The sequence below is a fragment of the Rhyacophila brunnea genome, unplaced genomic scaffold (assembly GCF_057557595.1).
Source record: "Rhyacophila brunnea isolate RB1 unplaced genomic scaffold, BYU_Rbru_1.0 scaffold_17, whole genome shotgun sequence".
NCBI classification, from domain to species: domain Eukaryota; kingdom Metazoa; phylum Arthropoda; class Insecta; order Trichoptera; family Rhyacophilidae; genus Rhyacophila; species Rhyacophila brunnea.
In genome coordinates this window covers 1,199,322-1,227,157 of record NW_028232827.1, presented here as the reverse complement: position 1 = coordinate 1,227,157, position 27,836 = coordinate 1,199,322, and the positions used below count along the sequence as shown (strand labels likewise).

Below are 27,836 nucleotides of genomic sequence, written 5' to 3'. Positions count from 1 at the left end.
TAATTTTTGGCGGGTCCATCCTACTCAGGAGAGGGGCAGAGGGGAGCGGGTTATTCGAGAAATGTTTAACTCTGCCTCGGCGGTCAGTATTCAAGGTCGCCTGAAATATCTTAGAAAAATGATCAGGCACTCGGCCCCGCTTTCGCCTGTCGAAGTGCGTTGCGATGATATTTCGTAAATCAGGGGAGGCAAATCCTAATTCAAGGGCGTATGATTAGGTTGTGGATATGTGATTTGAAACTGCGGACCAGGGGTTTTTTCCCATCTGGTGACAAGGGTTATTTTTTGCAAACCTTTCTGCAAAATATGGAGACTAATTTTATAATCCCTCACTTCTAAACTATTGTGAAGCGCAATGCCTGTCTCGTAAAAAATGAAATAAAAGGGTCAAATCAATCATAATATTGAAATTTGAGGCAAATTTGTTTAGGAACGATAATTATATACGATAAAAAATATAAAGATAGACATAAAAGATAAAAAAATGAGTGAATAAATGAATAAATGAATCCATGAACCACTAATGCATTCACTGATTTAAAACGACAAAGTGAAGGCATTCATTAAAAATTGGAGCTTAGGAAATCAAAATGACAAAAAAAAAGTTCGCCATGTCTCTACTTTTGAATGATTTCTACGCCCGATATATTAAAGCAAACAAAAATCTATTACTGAGTTCTTGGTTAGTGTGCTAATGCACTTTTCACATTATTTTATTAATAGTAAAAAAAGTCCGCTTCAGGATGTGGGGTCCATGATAGAATCCATTTGTCAATGAAAGAAGATGAATTTGGATTGACTACCTACTGTTGAAATTGATTGTGCTGATAAACAAGCACATTCGTCAAAAATTAATGTAATATAATTAGTAAAACCTTGTTTATTTTTTTTTAAATTTTTGTATTCGTAAGTAGGTACATTGTTGACTATTTGAAAGGTGTCTGTATTATTTAATGAAATAAGGGGGGAGGAGGCGCCTAGATTAGATTTTTTTAAAAGGGAGGCGCAGTAACATTAAGTTTGGAAACAACTAACTAAACATTTGAATTTTGTCTAAAAAAACAAGGCGTTAATTTACCCTTCATAGATATTTTGTCTAAAAAAACAAGACGTTAAGGGGCGGCTGAAGAGCTCCGTATTCAAATATAATTTAGTATGAAATCGACCTCGGCGTCGTACGCACGTTAATTTAAATCGATCTTTTGGCAAAAATCACTAATCATCGGAGATTTTATTTAAAAAAAAAACATTATTATTAGTATTATTACTAATGTCGACCTTCTACATTATTATTATTGTGGACAATCTTACATTATTATTTGATAAACACCACCTGCACGTGTCCGCTGATCAGAAAACAGGGCTGTCAAAATAATATAATATTTGTAAAATGTTAATTTCATCATAGTTTTTAATCAAACCTGTGCAAGTACATACTGATAACTTGGGTGGATATCGTGGCAAACATACTATTGATATATCTACGGGTATATTATTATTATAACCCAATTCAAATTGAACATAGGTTGATACTCAAATACTATTATAGTATCTTTATGATTTCGAGAAAATAATACGATGGAATATATTATATAATCCATTTTGGTTGCCAGTTTTTACTGCGATGAATCACTGTGTTCCTTACTGTCTTTTTTTATTCGTAGGTTTGTTTACTATGTACACCGAGAAATTTCCATTAATAATATCGGAAATGAGTTGGAATATAATGCAACCAAAACTGGAAAAATTCTATTATGGGTGTTTACTTTTTGAATTAGTTGACCCCAGAAAAACAGGTACATGCCACTACGTGAACCACAGTGGATATTATGCCGGGTCCAAATTGGCAACATGTTGCCGGCAACCTCGTTAAATTTTACGATAAGTATGATATTTATCGTAAAATTTATCGAGGTTGTCGCGCGACATTGTTTTGCGCCAGTGTGGACCCGGCATTAGATGCACAAAACTTAAATAAAATATATTATAAATTAAATTTAAAAAGTACAATATAATTAATTGCGTCGGCAGCCCTGTCAGACACTTTTTCTAGCGACAGTCATTTTTTATAGTCATTTTTTATATGCCCGCCAGTCCGATGGATTAATAAAAAAATAATGTGTCTAGTGACTGTATGTTAATAATTATTTTTAGGCACTCTTAATATAATATATAATTTCGCCCATTGGCTTTACCTACCACTTGTTTCACTAGTATAAAAGTGAAGTTGCGCAGGCAATAAAAAGTCACTTTGTTTTTATAGGCAGACAGTAAATTCTACGTTTTAAAAAATATGCATTAGAATTAAACAATACCTATTATTTTTAATATGTAGGTCCTAAACAGCACTATTCATTAGTAATGTTTTTTGGATAGCACATGAAATAAAAATGTAGGTTGATATGTATGTCAACATCCTTCGTATGTTTAGTTGTCGGACAATTTCAGGTTAAAAAGTTATTAATATATTATTAAGTTTATATCGTGGCCAACACATAATCAAAAAAGTTATCATATCCATCATATCAGTTGCAATACTTCCCACCAAAGAACTGATAAACATATTGAATTTAGTAACATTAAATGTTATTAGTAAATTTATTAGAAAATAAATTTTATTAGAAAGTACTATTTTTTGGTCACCCCATAGCTTCACTTCACAAGCTTCACTTGTAGGGAGTTTATTGAGACAAACATTGGCGGCAACCTTTTTATATTAACTAGTAGACCAGTTATTATGGACCACATGTAAAAAAAATCATATTTTCAATTCTCAAGGCCGATTCTGTAGAGCGTCCTCTTAATTACCCCACGTTTAAATTTTTGAAAATTATTGGTGACTTAACGCGTACTATATTTTTTGCCGAAATACTATATTTTTGAAGGCACTGTACTATAATTCCACTTTCAAAATATGGCAACACTGCTTCCGACCAAAAATGCTTACCGAAGAATTCAAGATAGTTCATTTTAAACCAAAGTTAAGTGATTTTTATACGTTTTTCGAGCAATTTTTTTTTCAAGTTCTCCAAATCTTCTTATATTGCGAAATTATAGTACTTTGCACCAATTTATCCTGAATGGAAATCTCGAAATTATAGTGCTTTTTACATATTTTTTCCGATATTCAAAATTATAGTATTTTGGGCGTACTATATCAGCTGTTTTATATCGTACATAGTATGCGGACTAAAATTATAGTACAAATACTATAATTATAGTACGGTTGGCAACACTGCTACGGCCACTCAGGCAGTGTTGCCATCTTTTTGTCACCGAATTATAATAATACGCGGTCTAAGGAATTACATATAGTATTTCCGCATAAAATATACAAACCTACGCCTTGTCATAATATTCTGTTGAAAATTTATAGAATTTTGGTTTTTTCACCAACAACAAATAACGGAGTATTTGAAAAATTCCGAGCCCTTTTTTTACTTAGGCAACTCATCTGATTAGAAATTTAATTTTAAACAGTCAAAGGCATTTTTTATCCTTGCTTTTTCTTAGTTCGCCAAATTTGCTTCTATTGCAAAATTATACCTAGTATTTCGGGAGTACTACTTATACTTTTTTAATATCGCACATAGTACACGGACCAATATTATATTACAAAATACTATAATACCTAATAATTATAAGCCGGTTTGGATTAGTCGAGTGGCGAGTAATTTAGTTACTACTAAATGATTATTTAGTAACTGAAAAGTGTCATTCAATAATGAACACAGTACATTAGTGAGCGAAGTGTCAAGATTCATAGAGCATGGCCTCCACATCCCAAAGCGGGCCCCCAGGCTAGGAACTTTGGCGCCCCCCCCCCCCCCCCTACCTAATGCGAAGGTAAAAGGTAGTGTGACGATCTACAGTTGCATATTCCAAATTGTGTACGAGGTAAAAATAACGGTATTTTAGCGATTTTTTTGCATTTGTAATACATTCACTTTTGTGTTGCTATGCGCAATTATTCATAGACTTGTCGAATATCGACAATAATCAAAAATGCATCGCATAACCACATTTTATTATATGTCAGTGTGCTTGAAGTGAAACAGCGCCGCAGGCGACATTTCTTTACTGTTAGTGCAATTTCGTGTTGTGTGTTTATTATACTTGGCTGGTCGATCTGCCACGCCGGGCCCCTCTTAAGGCCGGGCCCCCAGGCTAGAGCCCTGTCAGCCCCCCTTCTGGGGCCATGGAATAGAGCACAACGTAACAACGCAAAAATAAATGAACTATTTTTTTTATTCAACGAATAATTCACAAGATATAAGAATGTAACATTCATTTTATTGAATAAGTGTATATTTTATGCAAAATAAAACAGTTTTTATTATAATAATATGTTCGTTTGTTTACCAACATACATAATAATATCAGCGCTCAAAATTGAAAATTTTACGAACCGGAGCGCTCGACAATTTTCTGAAGATATTAACACAGTTATCTAATTTTATGTGTATTTTATAAATAATAAGTTTGTTAGATTATTGTTATACTAAATAAATAATTCTAAAAACACACAAAAAGGAGTACCTACCTAAGTATTATGATGGTTATAATATACTTAAAAGAAAATAGCGGCCCATTTGGGAAACGCTGGATGGATGGATCTAGGGGTGATAATTATAAAAATAATTACAACATAAAAAAAACTTTTTATATACCACGTTTTTAAATTTTCTGTTGAATCATATAAACTTGACAATTCTATGTATTAGTAAATACTGTTTTTGTACTTGATAGAAATACTGAATAAATATAGAATAAGTGAAATGTCATTTTGACATTTCATTTTGATTTCCATAGTAACGCACGTATATATTAATAATTTAGTTGCTAGGACTCCCTTAGCAACCAACAATAATAACTTTCGTGATCTGATAATATATTCTAAAAGTTTCAAATGTCTAGCTAGTCGGAAAGTTAGTTAAAAATCTTAAATCGTCCAATAGACATTGGACAATTGGACAAACAAGAAAAAAAAATTACAGGACAAACAAGAATACGAGCTAATGAAAACGTGGTAATAAAATATAAATAAATAATTCTAAAAAAAAAACACAAAAAGGAGGTTATCGTCGCTATTGAGGTATGTTGCGGTCTGCCGCGTCATAGACACGACTATACGCTGATTTATCGGCATTTTTAAGTGCACATTGAGGGTATCAATGAAATCTTTTTTTTCCTGAAGAAATCAGGATGGCGGCCGCATTGTCTGAGTGGAGTCAATGCGGCTTGGTTCACAGTTTAAGGAAGGGCGGTGAGCACTTCTTCACCTAATAGCATCCAACCTCCACTGACTATGATGAAAATAATTGTACAAGTATTTTTATTCGAAATCATTTCGCATACTTAGTGTAAAATTGTACACTCCTGACATCTCTTAAAAAATATACAAACTAAATAATATATACATTTTATTTTTCTTAAATAAGTATTGATAAATGTTCATAGAGGGCTAATTTTATTTATTTGAAAATAAAATTGAAAGAAAACTAAAATAATCTGTAAGGCGTGCGTATCCCGCCAATAAAATTATCTGTATTAATTTAATTGTAGTTTCTTAATTTATTAGAAATAATATTATGAAGTGTGCTCTGATGAAGATAATGTGAATTTGTTGAGATAATAAATTATTCATTTTAACTTGTATATTTTACAAAAGATGGCAGTAGCATCTTCGTTTCGTTTTTTTTTTACAATATATTCTTAAAGTGAAAGACCTGAGTTCGAATCCCACTCAGTCCAACTTTTTTTCTAGGGATTTTTTTAAAAATCTAAGATAAAGAATCAAACATTATTAAAACTCTGTACTAAAAAAAATCTATTTCAATGTTGTTCGTTCATAATATTGTTACATACAGTGCTCGAAATGGAAAAGTTTACGAACCGGAGCACTCGAAAATTTTCTGAGGATATTAACATGGTTATCAAATTTATAAACATAAGTGTGCTAGATTTTTTGTTATATGCCATATCTAGCTCAGACGGTTAAATTATTTTGTCCACGAGACAGAGCGATAACTTTACAGATTTTACGAACCAGAACGGCGCTCCGGTGCGTTCCGGTCCATTTCGAGCCCTGGTAACATACCTATTAAACACTATTGTATTGAATTGCATACAAAGCTCAATAGGTGCCAATGATGTTACCACATATCCGCTTTTACTATTGTTTTAGTCAATATTCTCTCTACCTATTATTGAATTCGTTGTCAGCATTATGCATTTGACATTATAACTTATCTGTTTACACCCATCTTATATAATTGCACTCAGAATTAGGGATGCACACCACCGATCAGCGGCAAAGGGTGGTCCAGAGTTGTTTTGGCCAGATTTGAAAACAGCCCTGTCTGTTTATCATGTATTTTATAAATTAATATTAATTTAAAAAAAAAGATAAAAGTATTACTTACATAATGTAGTTTTAAAATATTTTTTTTACCACCTAGGAAAATACGTTTTTGAAAACCTCCACCTTCATAAAACTCCAGAGGCTAAACTAGGCAGGCCATGTCCAGCGCATGTCTGAGTCACGGATACCGAAGAAGATCCTCGAAGGAAACCCAGAGGGGGAAAGGCCAGTGGGAAAGCCACGTACACGATGGTGTGATAACATTACAAAGGATGCCAACCAGCTGCTAAAAATCAGGAACTGTAAAAGACGTGCAGAGGACCATTCCGGCTGGAGGAGGCCAGGGCTCGACTTGAGCTGTAGCACCATCGAAGAATATTCATTATAATAAAAAAATATTTCATTTAATTAGTATTCACGATTTGACAAATATGCCGAGCATGAATCGGGTTCAAAGTTAAATAATGGGTACGTAAATAAAATTCTACATAGGTACCTAACTGTTTTCAATATTCAGTGTAACAGATGAGTTTTTCTCAAATAAACCATTGTTACTATTAAATAAACATGATCTTTTAATCTTTGTAACGTTTAATTTCAGTTTTGAAACCAAAATTATTTTGGATAATCCTACTTTATTTTAATCATTTACGTTGACAACTGTTTAGGGCTATAAACCCATCTACGGAACGGTCGACTATAACTGAAGTTGAAGATTCGGACAACTCTTTTCCAATCTTGGACTGCTGTAATAGAGCGAGCGAGGCAACAAAACTATTCTCAGTAATACAGCGCCATCACGGAGATGTACTTAGAAAACTACTGAAACTTATACAAAATGTAGACTGTCCATTTGAGTAAATAGAAATGTTTGCAGGTGTGGAGGAGCAACACTGTAAAGAAATGATTGTGCATAGACTATTATACTTAACGTAATAGATTCTTAGGTTTCCACCGCGTGTACTTCTTACTTCTTTCCTTGACGCTTGGCCTCTGTAAGGAGCCCGAAACGTCGAGGAAAGAAGGAAGTACACGCGGTCGAAACTCAAAATCTATTATGTTAAAAAACAACCGATAAAGTCTCAAGCTAATAAACTGGTCGGTGTATTGGTATTAAATGGTATCTGCATGATTAGTGTGGAGTGGTTTTCAGCCAATGAGATTTTATATTATTGAATTTGCTCAAATTAAAGGTGGGCAATGTACGAATTTCATTTACAAAAACATCTCGTGTAGCGAAAAAATCAAACCTCATTGAGAATGATATTTGCTTACATCCATAGATAAAATACGTCAACAATAAAGTTGTTCATTTGTGTTTTGGATTAGGTATTAGGTGCCAAGCCGGCCTGATTTTGGTTGGTAAAAGCTAAACAAATGATTTTTATCCAGAGCAAAAAATATGTATGATCATAATTCGATGACCCAGTATTAAACAGTAACAACTCAAAAAATGTAGTTTTGAGATAATCATGTTTTAATATTTTGAATATTTTACAATACACAAGATTTAAAAGGATACATGGTCGTAACGTCGAAACGTATGGTCGATCGCCAGTTTTAAATGGATCTGTACAAAACTAGTTTTGTTTGAAAGTTTGTAAAAATTCATGTGTTTTTTTTTGGGTCTCAAGGTATCTAAATTATATTTTTCAAATTATTGTTTCTGTACAAAACCGACAAGAGTATTTTGATACCAATATCGCGAAATGTCAAATTTTTGTCTTGTTACCGTTCAATACTGGGGTCATCGAATAATGGGAATAAGGGACCAATGGGTCTATTTTATACACAAGGCTGGTTTCGGTCCGCTATGGCAGCTAAATAGGGTAGGAAAGTATCGAATTATTAACACGTATTGTAACAATTACAATAATTTAGTTATAATTGTTACAATAAGTGCTATGTTTTAACAGCACCTCTCTTCTATGTGATAAATTTTAGACCGAGATAGACAGTTTTGGCAGTTCAGACAGTTAACTTATTGTAAATGTTACAATAAGTGTTAATAATTCTATACTTTCCTACCCTATTTAGCTGCCGTAGCGGACCGAAAGCAGGCTTGTGTATAGAATAGACCCGCAACAATTAATAAAAACACGCATGGTATTCAAGAATAGTCAACAATAATAATTTTATTGAAATAAAGTAGGTAGTTACAAATGTTTTTAAAAATACACTATTATAAAGATTTCAAAATAGTATTGTCATAATCATGATTTTCATAAAAAAGAATGTTCATAACTTTTAAGAATAAAATTATTTCAGCAAATATTATCAGGATAAAATAATATTACTGAGCACTATACCTCGATTTAACGAATGTGAGGGAAAGTCATGCTTATTTGTCTTCGGATGATATATCTAGACACACCCGATATGGAGTGATGTTTATGTTCGATGACTTTCGGTAATCCTACTTTGAAAAAAGAATCAAGTTTTGTTTTCACTTTTGAAGTCAGTTTTTTTATAATCAATTATCTAAAATTACAAAAATTCGTGAATATAGTTGAATTTCGTTATGTGACAAATAGTCAAATGTTATTAGATCGTCAAGATGCGATCTTATCTCTGATAGGTTGTTTCTTCTTCCTTGCAATCTTCACTTCCATCCTCATTTTCCAAGATCTTAACTTCATCTGTTATTTCATTTTCAGTCGCGATGTGACACCCAGGGTCACCTTAATCTACATCTAACCATTGTAAACTTATTGAATGGAATAAATGCATCCATTCGCTTCGAGAAAACAAATTTAACTGCTGTGCGGCTGTGTGAATTAGCAGCCAGCGTTGCAAACGTCAGTGCTACGTTCAGTCTATGAGCAGAACGGCATTATGACTTGAATACGAGTGCGAGGTATGACGTGATTATCATGTGCAAAATATTGTTTACAAACGGTGATACTTTTATCAGGATGTTTTTAACAATTTTCTCATTTCACCGGATATTTTGTCCGTTATATCGAGATACTACTGAACTGTATCGATTTAAAGATGTATATTTTTGACAATGTTGGTGTCTCCAAACTTGGGGTGTGTCTTGTAATCGCTGCTAAAAATGATATTTTATTGAAAAGGCAGATCACAGGCGAGATCCCGAGTCATAGTGTGATTAAGAAAAATCGGTAACTGAAACTGAGACTCACATTTATGATGATATACAGTAAGTAAAAAATATACCGTTTTTACTGGCATTGTATAAGCTTCATCTTTATAGTAACATTTTAATTTTATTATTGGTATTTAAAAATAAGGGCGCTTCTCATAATCGGGCGCATCTTATAATGAATGCAATATTATGGTATGTTTACTTATGTATACCTACCCTATTTATACTTCAGTCAAAATATTTCTAAAATTACTGAAATTGCCAAAAACATATTGAGTTGAATTTTAATCGAGAGATTGTTTAGTATGACAGTTTGAGTGTTTCTGCATAACTCGCCGTCAGTTACTTTCAGCCAGTTAATGTCACCCGGTAACATGGCACTAAGAAAATACAAAGTCCAACTGTAAAAAAAATGCCATTTTGTGTTGTGCAAAATATGCAAAAATAATTTTATGAAAGTTAAAAAAACCAATGGGGTTAGTAACCAAGTGAAAGTAAAACAGGAATATTCGATATGTAAGCAAGGCTGTGATTGGCTGGGCGTATCCATTTTTAAATAATGTAAAATTGACGCAGCGAGTCCGTGTCCCAAGCCATGAAGTACCTACATCTATTATATACTTATCACTGGTACTAGTCTTAATTTTGAAATTTCTTGGCAACAATAATATGTATACATAATAATGGAGATAGCTTATATAGATTCGTATTCATTCTCTTCACAAGAGATATAATATGTAATATACATTATAAAGAATGATAAATGAAACTAGTTATCAAGTAAAAATTAGAGATATTTTGACTGATATAAGTGTATTCTGTAATTTCTTATAGATAGTATAATATAAAAAAATATTCATGTATTTACAGTTACATTTTTAAATAAAACTTAATTAACAATAATAAAAAAATATCATAGAAGTACACTAAAATTTCCAGCACTTGAGTGTGTTAGGGCCAAATGCAAAGATGTCGCCGTTAAACTAACCTAAGTAACTAATTTGTGTTGTCATGAAACAGTGGGAGACTTAAGAAACGCATTTGAGTAGTACTGCATACAAAATTCAAGCTACTATAAAATTGTACATATTTTGTTTATTCAATATTAAAATAAGAACACGAATTTTGATTGAAATTTAAACAACACTCATTTTATTATATACTTATTCCTAAATCCGTACACGTCCTGACTATTTCAGTAGGTGTCAGTTGCACTTCTCGATTTCAGCAGTATTTATCATGTTGTGCGTATCATTACTGTAATAATATCGTCACTGTTCTGGCAGAAGATACTAATTCGAAAAAATTACATATTGAGTTAGTACCAAAATGTTCCTTATTTCAAACTTTACTGTCTGGAAACCTTCTTAATAAATAAACAGTCTTTATTTTAAAGTCATCCTTTTTACGATTACTTAATAAACTCACATGATAGACCATTATTTCAAACATTTTGACAACTTCAAAGTCAAATTACTCCAAACTAGTATTCTCCAGTTAGTGTGTTCTGCCAGAACAGAGACAAATTATTATGTATTCTTAATTCAACCAAAAGAAATAATTATGACTGGAAAATTGTGCTCTATTTTTGTAGGATTACCTGCCTATAGCATACTTCAACTATTATGGTTTGGTTTAGGCAGGGAATTGAATTTTAAAAACTAATCAGCACCATCTGCAATTTGTATTTTTCGTTCAATGAAAACAGATAATTAGTAAGACTGACAGAGTTTATTGTCCACTATTTATGTCGAACATTGTTTTCTCTTGCTCAGCGTCGCTACAACTAAGTCATATTATGTTGTCAAAACAATCAAATATCACGCTTATGTGGTATATTTATAAACGGCTGATCTCAGCCGCTTAATGTTATGCGGATGATAACTATGGATAAGCATCTGGGCCGTAGACCGACACACAGTTGCAGTCAATTCAACACATCTTGGTAAGCTGAAGTCATAAGTCTTACATAAGACCAAATCCAGCATTCTTGAAAGTAAGAAATAACTGGAATTCGCAGCGGATTGAAGATATGGCTGCCAAGGCTCACAGAGGGCTGTTGACGGTGATTAAAATTAATTAACTATCTACGTATTGTACAGTAAGTATAGAGGTGAGGAAGATTTATGATTTTCCTTTTTTCATGAGAGCGATTTTAATTTCGCGCCCCAGGGCTGCTCCAAGTGGCGGGGGCACCGCATTACCAATCTGTAAAAATAAATAATTATTTAATTTTGTTCTACAAATAATACATTATGTAATAAATGAACGCAATGGCTTCATTATCACGCAAGTCAGTATTAATCTATAGGGGAATATTTATTCGGTTATTAAAAAAAGTCGGTGACCGGACAAAACAGAACACGACAAAACAGAATATGACAAAACAGAACAGCCAGGGGAAAAATGAATCATTAATTTTTGTGGAATCTATTTATTAATTAATTATATTTACAATACCATTATTTTGAAAATAATGCATTTTTTTATATATAGAGTATATAAAATTGTATAATATAATCACTGCATGTTTATCATTTAGCGTAAATACCTCAATTTATCTGTTTGATTTTGATAATCATGCACAACTATTGCCACTCAATTACTAAGTGTCTCATACTTTTTCTTTATAACTTCAAGGCGACCTGTATGAGCACTAGGTAATAATAATCGGGGTGCCAGACGAAATCAAAAATCACGAAAAAAATGGTTTTTTGTGTCTCCTGTAAAAAATTGCGCAATCGTAACACCTATTTTGAATTGCGCAAATTTTAAGAAAAATGGATTTTTGTCTCTCCTGTGAAAAATTGCGCAACATTAACACTTATTTTGAATTGCACATTTTTTACAGGAGACAAAAAAGTATTTTTTTATCTCTTAATTATTTTTCGGGATTTCGGCCTTCGGGATTCCGGCCAATCGGGATTTCAGCCTTCGGCTTTCGGGGTTTAGGCTTTCGGGATTTCAGCCATTCGTGATTTCGGCCATTCGGGATTTCAGCATTCGGGATTTCGGCCTTCGAGATTTCGACCCAAACCCATCCTAAGCTTGCCGGCAACACCGAGTTAAGTTTATTTGAGGCTTTCTAGCGATTAGTACCTAATGCAGAAATTAGGTACCTATATAATTTGATTTATTATGGCGTATTGAAAATCTCTGCTATTAAAAATCTATCAACGTAATAGAGATAGGACAATTTCAATATTAAATTTATATTTTTCCTGAAAGGTCATAGTTATATTTATCGTTGTTCTGTTGCCACTGTTCTGTTTTGTCGTGTTCTGTTTTGTCATGGAATCTTATTTTCATATAAAACCATAACTTTGATTAGAATTTCGTAATTCCAAATTATTTCAGAATCCTGACATATAAAAATATTCAATAAATCGTAATAAAGTACACTATTTCATGAGCCAGTCATTGAAAATTGTGACAGACTTTTCGTAAAACATCATAAATTACTTATTTAAAGAAGGTAATAAAAATAATCCTGACATTTTATGACCCATTAACACACACGGAATCGGAAATTTCGTAGGCACATCTATGATCATAAACGAAATTAATGAAAATCAAAATTTTTTTTTTCACATTTCATATTTTGTAATATGTTTTTTTTTTTTGATTTTCGGTCCCGTGGAATTCGTACGAGGTTTTACTGTATTTAGCTATGAGTAAGGATTATTTTGCTTGGTGAAATATTGTTTCGTTTTATGAATGTTTGAATATTTTTTGTTGATGTGCGATTAATTCTCACCTAAAATCTAAATAAAAAGCATTCACAGAATAACAATATGGCAACCAGACCAGGCCGTCGTGCTAGCATACCGTAGAGCGGAGTATAAAATGGATTTTTACCTGTCGATGTTTGTCTTGTATGCTGCCAGCGAAGACATAGGAATCGGGAAATCCTTGCGATCTAGCGCACTCTCTCACCGACACGACGCGGTCTTGTTCCGGGTGAAGAATTCGGCCCTGTTTGCCCATCGGTTCAGGATCTGTCACCGTTGTGCTGAAGTATCCATCCCACGATACACGGCCTAAATTGATTCAAATCAAATTCAAATTAATTATACTTACGTCTAATCACCAAACCAAATAATATCTATACAATTCGAAATTCCATACAGACAATTGAACACAGATAATAGAACTAGGTAATGTCAATTCCCGATTAACAAATACGTATGCCTGACAAAGTTTAACGTGCACTATTTATGTCAAATCCTAACAGCCTACTTCCACCCCTAGCCACTGCTGCGTGGTGAATAATTGCCTGAATAGGATTCAGAATGGATGAAAACATTTAAATAAGGTTCTGTCTAAATCATGGGTGGCCAACCAGTGGCCCGTTGGGTGTCAACTTGTGGCCCGTGGAGCAGTGAGAAAATAAAAATAATATCAAATGCTGCCTCTAGATGTGCTAATTTCGCAAATTGAGATTCGATATTAGCCCAAGATTTTAAAAAGCAACGTGTGCTTTTTGCTGCATTTGTAACGCCATTCTCCGTAGACGTGATTTACCGGGAAATTTGCAAATGGAACATTGTGAAATATGTTGCGATGAACAGTTAAAAGAGAAATTCCATCAGGTTGGTTTGGAAGAGTTTTACAAAACATATTCGGACAAGGAGAAATACCCTGCGTTTTATAAACATGCTCTAATGATGACTTCACTATTTAGAAACACTTACATGTGTGAACAGCTTTTTAGTCAGATGAAGCATATCAAATCCCGAGTGAGAACACGAATCACTGATGTGCATTTGGAAAACTGTTTGTGTATAGCAACAACCTCACTCGATATCATTATTGATGCACTTAGCTCTGCCACAAAAAATCAAACTTCTCACTAAAATTTATTATTTTGTTTATTTTTTATTATTTAAAAAAAGTCTAATCTAATAAATATGTTTGATTCTCATTTTTGTTTTATTTTATTAATATATATAATATATATTTCTTTTTTGTTTTGTATAATAAAAAAAATCAGTTGTGCGGCCCGGTAGGAAATCTCGTTTTTAGAATCTGGCCCGGCTGCTGAAAAGGTTGGCCACCCATGGTCTAAATACATAGATTTTAGTTCTCTCCCTTGCCTACACACAGACGAGTATATTAAAAAAATCTTACCATACAGTCCCGCCCAATGGTTGTGTCGATTGCCGGTATGCGGAAGACACCAGGGGATCAACGTGTTGTCCTGTTTGTCTTCCGGAGTGCAGTTTCTCTTCGTTGAACATGCGCAGACGCCCCGAAGTGTGCCGTTGACTCCGCGGCCATTCTTCAGGTCATGGTGCCTATATTGCAATACCTACAAACCAAACGTTATGTTTCATTAATTACAATATTTTAGGCAAGAAAGCACATAATTACGTCACTGCAGCATATATATGCCCATTTGCACAATAATCGAACGGAGCCTATTGTCAGTTTTGATTACCTTGAAGTCAGCTACACAATAGCAATATTAAAAGGTCACACGAGTGAAACAAAAAAAAATATCACTTGTTTTCATAACATTGTATGAATAAACCAATATAAATCATTCTTTCGAAAGATAGATATGTTTATTTTCATCATCGGCCGGGGTCGATCCAATGCTCGATGAAGGTCTCCCTAAGCTCCCTCCACTCTTCTTGGTTTCCAGTTCTTTGCTGCCAGTTTATTTTATATATATATCAGTGGCAAAGGGTGAAGGTAGGTTGTTAAGATCTGACATAAATAGTGCACACTAAACTTTGTCAATCAAACATATTTAGTTACAGTTTAGTGTGCAATTTTTATGTTGAAACAGCTTACCTCCACCTCTCACCACTGATATATGAGGCGTCTAATTACAAAAAGCGACAGATCCACAATTCGATATTTGCGGGAAGCAACGTTTTTATGTTTCAAGCTTCAAGTATGTTTTAACGTGAGATTATTTTTTCCGTTGTATTCTATGTCGAAATTAGAACCAAGTGGCAATTTGTTTTAGCCGATAAACTCTTAAATGTAATAAATATGGGCAAAATAAAATTGGACGTAGCACTACTTGTACTCAAAAACTCTATTCTTCATAGGTCACATAGGTGTATTGTATCTTCACCAGGAATCCGTCGTATGAGGCCCATGTCAATAAAGTGAATTAAATACAAACCTTCGATCGGGTACCATCAGCCAGGGTCACAGCAATATTAGGAAGATCTCTCCAATCTGAACCATGAGCTGTCGGAATTCTGCAGATCCTGGCTTGAATCAGCGGTGCCATATTTTTGCAGATGTGATCTCGCAGTCTCATCGAATCACCTTTCATTCTCATAATCTTCTGGAAGTGAGATTGAGGAGTGGTTCCATAGTCTATTTCGGGCTTGAACGCCCCGTTAGAAATGATAGGCAAGTCGCTCATGGCATCTCGAATGGTGCACGTTCTTCTAGGGGCTGAGAGATCCCAAGCGCAGGTGGAGTAGTACCGCTTTCCATCTATGACGACGGACAAGTTGCAAGCTCTCCGGCTGAATACGTGAGTTGGTTCGGGGAACAGAGGAAGCTTATATCCGGGAGCGGCGGCTAATATGATGAGACGACGACGTGTCTGTGGAACTCCATAATTTCCCGCTTGCAAAACGCCAAACGAACACTGATATCCGATTTGTAACAAGCAACGCAGGGTCATTTTTAGCACCATACCTTTTTTGAAAGCGGCAAAGTTGCGGACATTCTCGAGAATGAAATATTTCGGACGGTAATAGTCACAGTACGAGAGATATGTTGCCACAAGGGAGTTTTTAAAGTTGGAATACTCGCGCGAGTTGAAACGATTCATTCCGGAGAAGCCCTGGCATGGAGGACCTCCGCAAAGAAGCTCGACTTCCCCTCGAGCCGGCAAAGGTAATCCCTCGGCACTGTGAGTGCCGCCTTCCATGGCACTTTTCAATAGAGCGTTACAGTCTTCAGTGTACACAGTACATTTCGGGTTGTTGAGCTGGAAAGCTCTGGCCGCGTTGGACATTTGTTCGATGGCCCAACAACTGGTAACGATGCCAGCTTGATGCAGACCTTCTGATAGTCCTCCACAGCCGGCGAAGACGTCCAGAGCTCTCAGTGGTCTCACTTTGACTTCTTCAGGTTCACTCACGGAGACACTACACTTTCCTTTACCCTTGCCTTTTGATTTGAGCTTCTTATTGCCGGGATTTCCCACACCTACGGCGCATTCTGGAACATCTGTTATCTTTTCAGTCTGATTATCGAAAGCTCGCTTAAAATAGAACCTGTTAAAATCTTGCAAAGACCACTCCAATGCTGTAATATCCGTCGGTAAATTGTCAGCATACGTCAATGTGCAGGGACCTATGACCTTCGAAAACGGGACTTCAATCTGTCTGTCAGACCAATATAACAAATTGAGATCGTCTTCGTGAGGGTTCGCTTTACAAGTATTCTCCGGTCGATACATAACGTTAAGTCTCAAATACATATTCTGCGGAATAACGACAGGTCCATCTTCTTTGGCAAGAACAGCATCAATGTATCCGACACAGAAAGGTTCCTTTGTGTCCGTATTGGATCCTCGCATGTTCGAATCACTCTTTCTGTAATACTCTGTGTAGATCGACTCATCGACCTTTTCAGGCTTGCATTTCTTTTCAATATTACTAGCTTGGTAATTCTTAAATCTGAAAGTTTCCGGCATGAGGAATACGGCTTCGCCTCGTTTGTAATCAAACTCTTTCCAGCGAACGGCAGTCCACTCGTGACGATTAGGGATATTTAACTTTGAATCCATGACTTTATCAACGACAGTGGGATTGTTGTACAGATGCAAATTGCTTTTTCTAACACAGGACGGGCAATATCTATGTATTCTGGACTCATTCTTGCACGGTGGATCGAACGGTAGATCTTCAAATCTAGCCGTAACTTTGTCGTATATTTTCTGATAGAAGAACGACTTCTCGTCGTATTCATCCATATCGTCTTTAAAATCTTTGTTACCGAGATCGAACCAATCAGCGCTGACTTCTTTCTTGATAACGTTGGCAACTCGGATGATGGAAGACAACGGTGCGCCGTTGCAGCACGTGTCCGTTAAAAATATCTCCCGAGGATCACTGATCTCCCCCAAGACAGTATCGCGCGCTCGGGTGAAGGTCTGAGCGTGGAAGTATCCAGCTCGAATATTCAAAGTATCTTTCCACATGCATGTTATCCTTGTAATCAAATACGGTACGTTGGGTGACAGAGTCTCGACCATTACAAAATCGCCTTTCTTAACGACGAAATTATCAATAGTAACGCTTTCATAATAAGTCTTGTTCAGTTCAGTCTTAACTGGTTCTCCTATCCAGCAGATATTCTTGACTCCGGCGCCCGTGAACTTGACAGGGATATCGTCTTTAGCTTTGTCTTTATTATCCGTTTCCAATGAATCGTCCTCGTCTTCCGGTTCCGATTCCTCCGCCTGTTCAACGGCCATATTTGGACAGTTCCGTTGTATGCATGCCTTTTTAGTCTTACCCGATCCACCGTATTTAGACATGGCTTTGCACGCATTGCATTGTCCGCAATCGGGCAACTGACACGCGTCACAAACTCCGCACCGCTTCCTTCTGATGACTAAATCCTTCTCCACCTGTTTATCCAACTGATCTGAAAAGAATTTCTCAAAAGTATTCCTCACTAAAGCGGTTGTCGTAGCTTTAGTCCACCCAGGCGTAGCGGTTTTCTTCTTGTATTGTATCTTCGCTTTGCTAACTCTCTGCCCGAATTTAATTCCGAATAGCTTAATCAGTTCCCTAATGCAAGGCAGTGTTACCAATGGAGGGTCTTCATCGTCAGCTACTTCCAAATTGACAACTTGCTCACAAATGAATTTGGCGTGCTTGTGAAGCATCTCTTCTGTCATCAGTTTATCATTAGTGATAGAGACAGGGCTTTCTTTAATGATATAGAGCAAATCTTCATAGGTCGGTTGCAAGTAATGATACTCTTCCAGATACTCAATGGTGACTTTGCTGATTCCTATCTTCTCGTAGAGGTTGTCCATGAGGTGAGTGTACTCCGCGCTGGGACTCTTGAGGTTGTATTCCGCATACGCAGTGGATAGAGTGATGCAATTCTGATCACCGCCATCAAAGCCATGGATGTACCTGAAAATTAATAACAGTATGTATGTGCTGGCAGATATGCCCGAACCCAAAAATTTTGAATTGAAACGTCAAATATACCAACATAACCTACAATTTTATTAGTCATGTCATTGCGATTGCAGCATGTAGTAAAACAAATATTATGTTACTATTAGCTGTTACCAACCACTCGATATTTGACAGCTCGCGGTGACATAATTATTTTCAAAACTATCAGATCCTGCATATCAATTCTCTATAGGTAAAATTTACGTACTCTATCTCGGTCTAAAAGTTAGCACAGCCAAGAGAGGGGCTGTTAAAAGATAGCACTTTTTGACAGTTCAGACGGTTAACTTATTGTAATAATTAACTGCCTGAATACATAAAGTGATAAATGTGATATATTTGTAACATGTAGCTTTTTTGGATGTTAAGTGATATGCTAGAATAGCCTCGCTTGCTCTATAATTAATACATAATAGTCCAAATAATTGGTTACTCACCACTCGTTGATAGGACCAATGTCTTTGACAGGAACGCAATCTGCGTCGATGTCTGTCGTATCACAGCAAATACTTTTAAGATAACCAGACGCGTACAAGACGATGTTGCTCTCAATCAAATCTCCATCGATGGGACAAAGATGGCCATCTACATCGTAAACAGAGAAACCGGTCAGGTTCATCACTGGCCTCTCCATTATGTCGCCGTCATCGCCTGAAAATGTAACAGGAAAAATATTAAGTATGTCTGTAAAAATTCATGAAAGAATTTCACATCTGATGCGACTGTCAATCGCGGGATGAATTTTGACCGATCACACCTCAGCTCAGGCCCACAGCTCAGTGGCGAAGGGTGGAGGTAGGCTATTAATATGCGACATAAATAGTGCATACTAAACATTGTCAGTCAAACGTACTTATTTTCATTGAACTAAGACTTATGTGTAGATAGTGTTTGTTAATTTTTAAAATTCAATTAACCCTGTGATACACCCCTGTTACAGGCGGGCTTCTCCCGGTGTAAAATAATCATTTAGTAGTCATAAGTCGAAACGTAACCCTGACCTCTAGAAACGGCTTCATAAAACATCTAATCTGATTCCTTGCTCAGCTACGTAATTTTTCTTATTCATAAGTAAAGGCCTTCGTCCGGTGTGTGAAAATCACATATTGGGCGGAGGTGTAATTAAGATAAATTTAATTTAAATTAAAAAGTATAAATGATGATGGATGAAAGAGATAATTTTAAGATTAAATATAAGTACTTATTCAAATATAATAAATTTTGCCGCACTTGCCAGCAACGTTCAAATTTCCACGCGCCTGCGCCAGGGTGGTCCTCGTGATTCGTCAAATCAAAAGCATCACGCGATAAAATTTGGCCAATCACGAGAGTCCTTTTTGCTGGACGGCGTGGGTATGCGAAATTTGGAAAAAAAAAGAAAGTTAGTAAGCGTCCCTTTTCCAACATGTACGGACCTGCGAAACTTATTGTTAAAACAAAATATATAAACGTGTAAAGAAAATGTAAAATAGAAGATAATACCAAGTTACGCACGAGACAGACGTGGTTTCATTTAATTTCTCCTCAATTTAAAATATCTTTTTTTGTGAATCCGGGGTTCGATGGACACCTGAGCTAGCCGCTGGAACCCCGGGTATCTCACCTGCCTATCCAAGCCATTGTAAATAGTCAAAAATATTCATTTATAAAATATCTAAAATTATGCTATTAAACCATACACCATAGAATATTTTTTTATTGATTATGGTTTGGTCTGGCAGGGCTCAATGAATCTTTAAAAATTGACCACCGAGTATAGAGAGACATACCGAGTTGCTGTATTTCAACGTATGACACATGAACACCCTGACATTGGCCCTCACCCGAGTACTGGGCCTGATATACAACAGATGGTGAACGAAATACAGACTCAGTTGCCACACTAACGACAGATGTACGCATTAGGTTTTGTGAAAGCAATTATCATTGTTGTCATCCTTATCATAGATTCAGTCAAGTTTTAGCTGAAGAATCTTATTATACATAGCCGTCCTACATCCCACTGGATCAATGAACCCATCAAGTTCAGCGAATATACATAGCAGCGACGAACTAGGGCCTGAAAAAAGTTGAAAGAGGTAGCAGCTTTTATCCAGCAGTAGATTGACTCTAGCTCAGTGGTCCTCACGTGAAATTTAACTGTGGCCGCACAATTGACATTGACAATTCTATGGAAACTTCTGGTGGCCGCACCAAATTTCACTTTTTGTTGTGATTGAAAAAATTAAAGCTAAATTGTATTTACTAAAAAAAAATGGATCAATTTATTTATAGACAAGTCCATTTAATAAAAGACATTTGTACATTTTAGTACATATCTATTCATTTAAAAATAATGCAAATGGAAATTCCTCAATACTCCTACTTTCCAATGTGAGCCAGATGGCTGCTTCTAAGTTTACATCTGTCAACTGGCTTCGATATTTGTTTTTTAAGAAGAGCATTATATCGAACTTTCACAGTATACAGTAGTAGGAAAAATCGACAAACACTAATTGTTGCCAATTCTTTGAATTAACTTGATTCTTCGTTAAAGTATAACTTCGACCAAAATTTTTCAACCGTGGTATTATTAAAATGGTTTTTAAGTACTTGGTCATTATTCATTTCCAATAACGCATATTTAACGTTAGCCCAGTTAATTAAATTAAATACTGAAAATGATATTGGTGGCCGCAACAAAATCCTCTGGTGGCCGCACATGAGAACGACTGCTCTAGCTGGTGATAATGATTATTATACATAAGTCTCAGATCGTTTCACCCGGATAGGACCACTGTCCGAATGGGAAGCGAATCTAGCTTCTGAGGGTTCCAAGAATCGGTAAGGCCACCAGAGTATCTACCTCCCGGAGCCAGTCTCTAGTACCGAATATAGAAAGCTCTCAAAAGACGAAGAACTGTTTACATGTAAATTGTACGTAAAACATTTCACTGTGGCATAGTTCGCTGTGAGCTTTCTTATCGGAAAGAGATGACCGTATACTATACGGTCTCCAATTTTATTGGATTCAATATGAATATTAATTCAATTTTCATAGCTGATTTTGGCAAAATTCATGAATTCAAGAATGAAAACCTAACCTAACAATCGGCTATTTTCAAAATTTGTTTGCTGCTCGCGTCCTGTAAAGTGTAAGCCGACAAGAACCGTGTTTTATTTAGACATGAATTTTATGTCAGTACTATACGACCCAAAGAGGTTGGACAGTCTTTAATATACGGCCATATATTTCCGATACAACATTTCAGGGTGAAGTGTGATACGGCGAACTGCATACATACAAGTTTCCGGACACACTAAGAACCACGGTAGAGCACACACAAGTCAATACAATATGATAAATAAGCGAAATTAATACAAAACATGAAATATTTACATACATTTAAATTTCATGCAATGAATGCCCACTGAATGAGATCCTATAAGCAGAGGAAAATGGTGTTGCTTTTGCTAACTCCATAGCCATTGAAAATCGGATAAAATAAAGAAAATGATGGGTAAACCTAACTAACTCCAGTAAAGCAACAGAGCAATATGTAATATAAATCTGTATACGCATTTTGTAAGAAGTCTGTCTTTAATAAAGAAATATTAACTTCATCGGAAGTTGTCCACAGCTTTGGACCAGTCAATATGCTGTACTCACCCGATGTCAGTATGAGCTTTTCGTCGGTGAGAGCGATGAATTCTTCGACCGCATTCTGAGGATGGCCCTGGTAGAACTTGGTGTCGGGGTCGTCCAGCACTTGGCAGCACGACTTACAGCGCTGGACCTCCACAATCGGTATGCTGTCATCATTCTTCAGATTGTCATTGTCATCAATATCCTCTAACTTGGGGACGTCTTTAGATTCTTCAGTCGGTGATGTTTCCATGTCGTCGTTTTGTTTTTCGTTTCCATTTTCAACGACCTCGACATCTTTCTCATCTTTGGTGTCCATCGGTTCACACTTTTCAGATTCAATGACGGGTTCTTCGCTTTCTATTTTAGGCTTGACCACCCTCTGAAAATGTAGCCATTACAACATTATTATTATGTTTATATCACGATGGTAAAAAATAATAATGATGTCATAAAATCAGTATAATTGAAACCATATACTTTGAAGCGCCTGCAGTGTAATAGTGGCAAACACTGCCTTATAGTAGCGAAGGGTGGAGGTAGGCTGTTAAGATTCGCCATAAATTGTGCACATTAAACTTTGTTAAGCCTCAATTACATTGAGCTTCTTTACGAGCTGTTTATTGGCGAATTTACAATCTGCCTGTAAAGTCTGCAGTGTAATCATCGAATAAGCTAATAAGCAGGTTGTAAACACTCTACCGAGAAAAGTTGAAAGCCGGTCAACTTTACACGCTACACGCCGGCGTGTGGGCCTACTGCGTCTGCGCAGTACCAACCTCCCGGTAAAAAAACGAACTACGTTCCATCAAAATAGTCGCTGGCTTGTGGCTTCTAAGCGAATGGAAAGTTTTGTGTGTAATCATCAAATTGCAGTAGCTGAATCGCCCGCTTTTAAATTCGCCAATAAACAGCTCGTAAAGAAGCTCAATGTAATTGAGGCTTTAGTCATATTTATTTGTTTCTATTGAACTACAATTTACAGATGGTGTTATGTAGTTAGTTTTTAAAAATCTACTAAGCCCTGCGTAAATCAAACCATAATATTTTGGGTAATACGACAAATTGTGCACAATATTTCATTAATATTTATTTCTTTTCATTGGATTAAGAATACATATTACAAATATTGTTGGTTAATATTTTTAAATTCATTATGCCCTGCCTAACCAAACCATAATAGATAAAAAATATTATTCTATCTGTAAAATATCCAAAGTTATGTATGATTTAATTGCATAATTTTAGATATTTTACAGATAGACAAGTATTTTTTGACCAATACATATTATCGTCACTGCTCTGGCAGAAGACACTAATTCGAAAAAATGACATATTGAGTTAGTTATACCAAAATGTTCCTTATTTCAAACTTTACCGTCTGGAAACCTTCTTTAAATAAACAGTATTTATTTTAAAGTGATCCTTTTTACGATTACTTAATAAACTCACATGATAGACCATTTCAATTATTTTAACAACTTCAAAGTCAAATTACTCAAAACTAGTATTTTCCAGTTAGTGTGTTCTGCCAGAACAGAGACGATAATATTATCTATTATAAAAAAAAACATGTTGAGATAACCTCCACTATTTCAATCTTCTACCTATAATAATATGCTCTGCTTTGGTAGGAAAATGGTAATTTTATTCTAAAACTGCTATGAGAATTGGTTGTATCTACTGATATGGATAGGTTTATGTGGGAGGGTTTGTTTCACTATAATTAAATTCGGATTAGGGGAGATTAAATATTAAGTGTATTTTGCTTTTCACACGAGACACGAGACATATATATTGATTTAAGTAACAATAATTATCAATATTTCAAGGGCACACACACAAGGCGTGAAAAGGTGACGAATTAGATTGGGACGCGCCGAAGCGATGGCCAAGGGATGGTTCCTGACTACCAGTGGGTAGAGTGCTCTATCCTTCCAGCCCTGCCGAGTCAAAACAACAGTACTTTTTTTCACGATTTCTATTTCGTTTGGATTCGTTCATTTAAAAGTTAGAACTAAGTAAATAGTAACAGCACACGAGTTAGACATAATATTTTTCTTCCTAATCCTGTCAATTAGAGGATTATTAATGGAGGATTTAGACATTTATTGTGTTATTTGATATCACTACGTATCTGGAACAAAACTTTGAGCTATATTATTTATTTTATAACTAGTTGAAAAATTCTCACAATTAAAATGATGTCTTTACAAGAGAAGGTAAACATTGAATGTTAAATAATCGTTTGCTATATAATATATATGAAGTCTTCGCCACTCAACTCACCACATCATCTGTGGATTCTTCGTTTTCTCTTGGTCTCTTCTTGCCGAACATCTCAGTCATCGTCAGCTGTTTACCGCTTGTTTGGTTGGCAGATCGCCGGGACCTTCTGGAATAATTAAGGCAATATACTTCAAACATTAATATAGGTAGTAAGAGCCTTTGACGTTTTAAAACACGAAGCCAGGGTCGCTAGAGACGATTCTTGTGCATTTCTACAAATCAAAAAGATGTTTATAAGATAGTCCAGTGATCGGTAAAATTCAGCGCTGGCCAAGGCCTGAACAAAAACGATGCATAAGTGCGAGTGAGAAAGTATTCGGCACCCTTATAATTTCTGCGACACGCGCTAGAATAAGATAAAAGGTTTACAGATTTGGGAGATGGTTTGTTCGGTGTAGCCGCCAAATCTTACCGTATTGCTTAATTATGCGTCGATAACCATGTTGCTAAAATAGCTATTTTTGTGTTAAACATAAAGTCAGTGGTAAATATTTTTAGTTAATTAAGTAGAAAAGATGGTTCTGTGTGCTGTATTAAAATGTGGTAGCCGTACTGATAAGCAAGAAGATGGTATTACGTTTCATAGGTAAGTTGATACATGTTCGTGATAATTTATTTGTGTCCGTGGTAGTGACCGTGTTTCTTTAAAATAACTTAAATTATGAATATTTTTACCTAATGGTTCATTTTGACCACTTAAAAATGCTATATAACGTAAAAAAAAAAGAAAAATATAATTTAATTCTGAGCGTCTAGTGCAAGCACTTTGGGCGAGCACTAGCGAAATGGTCTATGGTCTCGAACATTTGAATACGAATGCGTTCGCTCACCCACAAACCAAACGCACGGCACGCAGCTTTATTTAGCAATGCAATGGGTGGCCTCTAGATGTATCTATAGTCTAAGGCGCTGGCCTCTTTTTGTACAGTCTGAAGAGAATTGAATTCTGTAAATGTCTTTAAAGTGATGACTGTGGTCAATTAACATATATGTATTTATATCTGTAATTGGCAACAACTATCTGTGCGAGAAATATTCACTTTTTAAAAGAGTGGTACCTATATTTACTTCACTAGTTTAAATCACAGGCAAAGGAAGAACCCGCGTGCAAAACAACCAGACAGGGGGGGCTTCAAACGCCTATAAAAGGTGACTTTCAGGCGATATGCAACAACCTACATAATATTAAAATGTGGAAAAATGTAATCTGTGACGATAGCATACTGCTCATAATTACACATTTTTACCAAGCTGCTTTTAAATCAATTTGCGCCGTGAGCCTGCGTGTCAGCCACTGACCACGACAGAACATTACTTTTCACTTATTTCTGACAACACGTTTGGGTTGCTTTCATAACACCTGTTACTTCATAAAAACATGATAAGAACGAAGAATTTATGATGTATATTATTATAGTGCATACCTTGGTGATACGAGTTCTCCGTTTGGACTTCTGTTTTCATCAGGATCAGCCATCTTATTAGCCCTACTGGGCGTTTTAGGAGCCATTTCTTAGTTCTGTTTTCACAGATTGAATAGTCAATAGCGTATTTGAGTTCAAGCACAATCGCAGTAATACCAATGTCAAGCTTGTGTTGAAAAGAATAATCTTTTACAAGACTCGAAACAGAATCAGTAGTATGATATTGATAACACTATTCACACAAAATAAAAAGTTTAATAACAGCAAAACTCCACACTGCCAAACTGAAGTGTCTGTCTTGATTGGCGCCAAATTGTACTAGTTTTGGTCATAGACTAGCAAAGCACAAAAAATATTTATTTATGCCAAACAATTCACTCTAGGTACCTAGGTACATACTTCAAAAATAATTATAATAATCAATTAGGACTTTATTATTTTCAATTCAAAAAGATAAATATAATATCTTCTTCTTCTTTCACCCTGTCACGTCCCAACATTGGGGCATAGGGCAAGCACAAGTTGGCGCCACGTCCCTCGGTCCATCGCCAACTCCTGTGCCTAATATAATATGGGTAACCAGAATTATATTTCGATTTATTGAAACATAAATACCTATCTAAAATTAATTTTGGTTTTTAATAATTGGTGTGATCCATTAACTAAACGATAAATACTATGGGTTTTAGTTTCTCAAAACCTCAGTAAACACGGTTAATTTCAAATGGATATTATTGAATAGTAAGTATATCATAAAAAAGAGCATTTGGACTATATTATAATATGCAATAAATTAGATTCTTATTTAAATATATTGATTTTCAAACTTGGAGTTGAGTCATAATAGCGGCCTGCACACACACAATCTTGTCTGCGTGAAAGCCTCGTGTGTGCAATGTCGCACGGGAATGATCATTTGTGTCTAAAGTCGCGTAGCGAACAGCGGAAAGAGTAGGGTTGGTCGCATTCAATCTTTCACGCGTGCCGTACGTCAAGTCGTTTTTTAACACATTTTACCTCGTTTAATCTTTTACGTGTGCCGTACGTCAAATCGTTTTACTACGTTCGTCACAAATGAACGTTCGCAATTTCTCTCGCCAATTTATTACGGACCTTATGGACATGTATAAAATATTCCCATGTTGTGGAGCATCAAATCGGTGGCATATGAAAATAGAAATTTACGCGATGTGGCGTATGCAAAAATAATTAATTTCTTCAAAAAGAGACGATTTCCCGAGGCTAATAAAAACTTTGTAGTATAAAAAATTCAAAGCCTTAGGAGTTCTTTTCGAAAAGAGTTAAAAAAAAAAGTAAAGGAAAGTCGACGTAGCTGTTGCGAAAGAGATGAAGTAGGTAGGTTTATGAGCCATCATTGTGGTATTACGATCTGCTGCTCTTCACGAAGGACCAAGAGCTTCCAACGGCAAACATGTCAAATATGGATTAGGAGTCGGGGATATTGAGGATGAGTCTGTAATCAAATGATAAACTACTGTTCATTATTAATTTTTTTTTTTAAATCATTGGGATAGTTTTGACGTAATTCACGAATTAAGGGTATGTGACCAAAACACCGTCTATAGTTTTTAACCCAGACTTTTTGTTTTGACTTAAACTTAAGACTCAAGCTCAGCTAGTATAATATTTCATCTTTGTATATCCATTTAAAGTGTACAAATTAAGTGTGTACAGATGCCTTCTTGTATAAAACTAAACTATGTTATTACTTATATTATCACGCATTATATTTAGGTTATGTTGTGTGCGGAAGGATTTGATTGAATTGTTTTATCTCAAGAATGGTTTGTTTACGAAACTGTGTTTGAGCTAAATGTCAAAATGC

The 27,836-nt window shown here is 35.5% G+C and overlaps 2 protein-coding genes across 2 annotated transcripts in view; both read right to left on the bottom strand.

Annotated features, from left to right (window-relative positions):
* The window catches only part of dbe (KRR1 small subunit processome component homolog dbe), a 466,431-nt gene that overhangs the window by 420,865 nt on the left and 17,730 nt on the right, over window positions 1-27,836 (bottom strand). The gene's annotated exons all lie outside the window — the stretch shown is intronic.
* On the bottom strand, window positions 11,054-26,311 carry LOC147073531 (DNA (cytosine-5)-methyltransferase 1.L-like). Its single transcript, XM_085944530.1, has 8 exons — window positions 25,991-26,311; window positions 24,567-24,672; window positions 22,302-22,659; window positions 19,090-19,303; window positions 15,613-18,604; window positions 14,604-14,784; window positions 13,332-13,513; window positions 11,054-11,681 (listed from the first exon to the last, which is right to left on the bottom strand). Exons 1-8 carry the CDS (start codon window positions 26,074-26,076, stop codon window positions 11,598-11,600), a joined length of 4,203 nt encoding a protein of 1,400 aa, XP_085800656.1. The 5' UTR covers window positions 26,077-26,311; the 3' UTR covers window positions 11,054-11,597.

Excerpts from the sequence above, each read along its gene's own strand:
- LOC147073531 (XM_085944530.1), bottom strand. The coding sequence starts at position 26,076 with ATGGCTCCTAAAACGCCCAGTAGGGCTAATAAGATGGCTGATCCTGAT. Across the intron at positions 22,660-24,566 it reads AAGAATCCACAGATGATGTG|AGGGTGGTCAAGCCTAAAAT; the intron begins GTGAGTTGAGTG and ends CTACATTTTCAG. Across the intron at positions 13,514-14,603 it reads CCATTGGGCGGGACTGTATG|GCCGTGTATCGTGGGATGGA; the intron begins GTAAGATTTTTT and ends GAATCAATTTAG.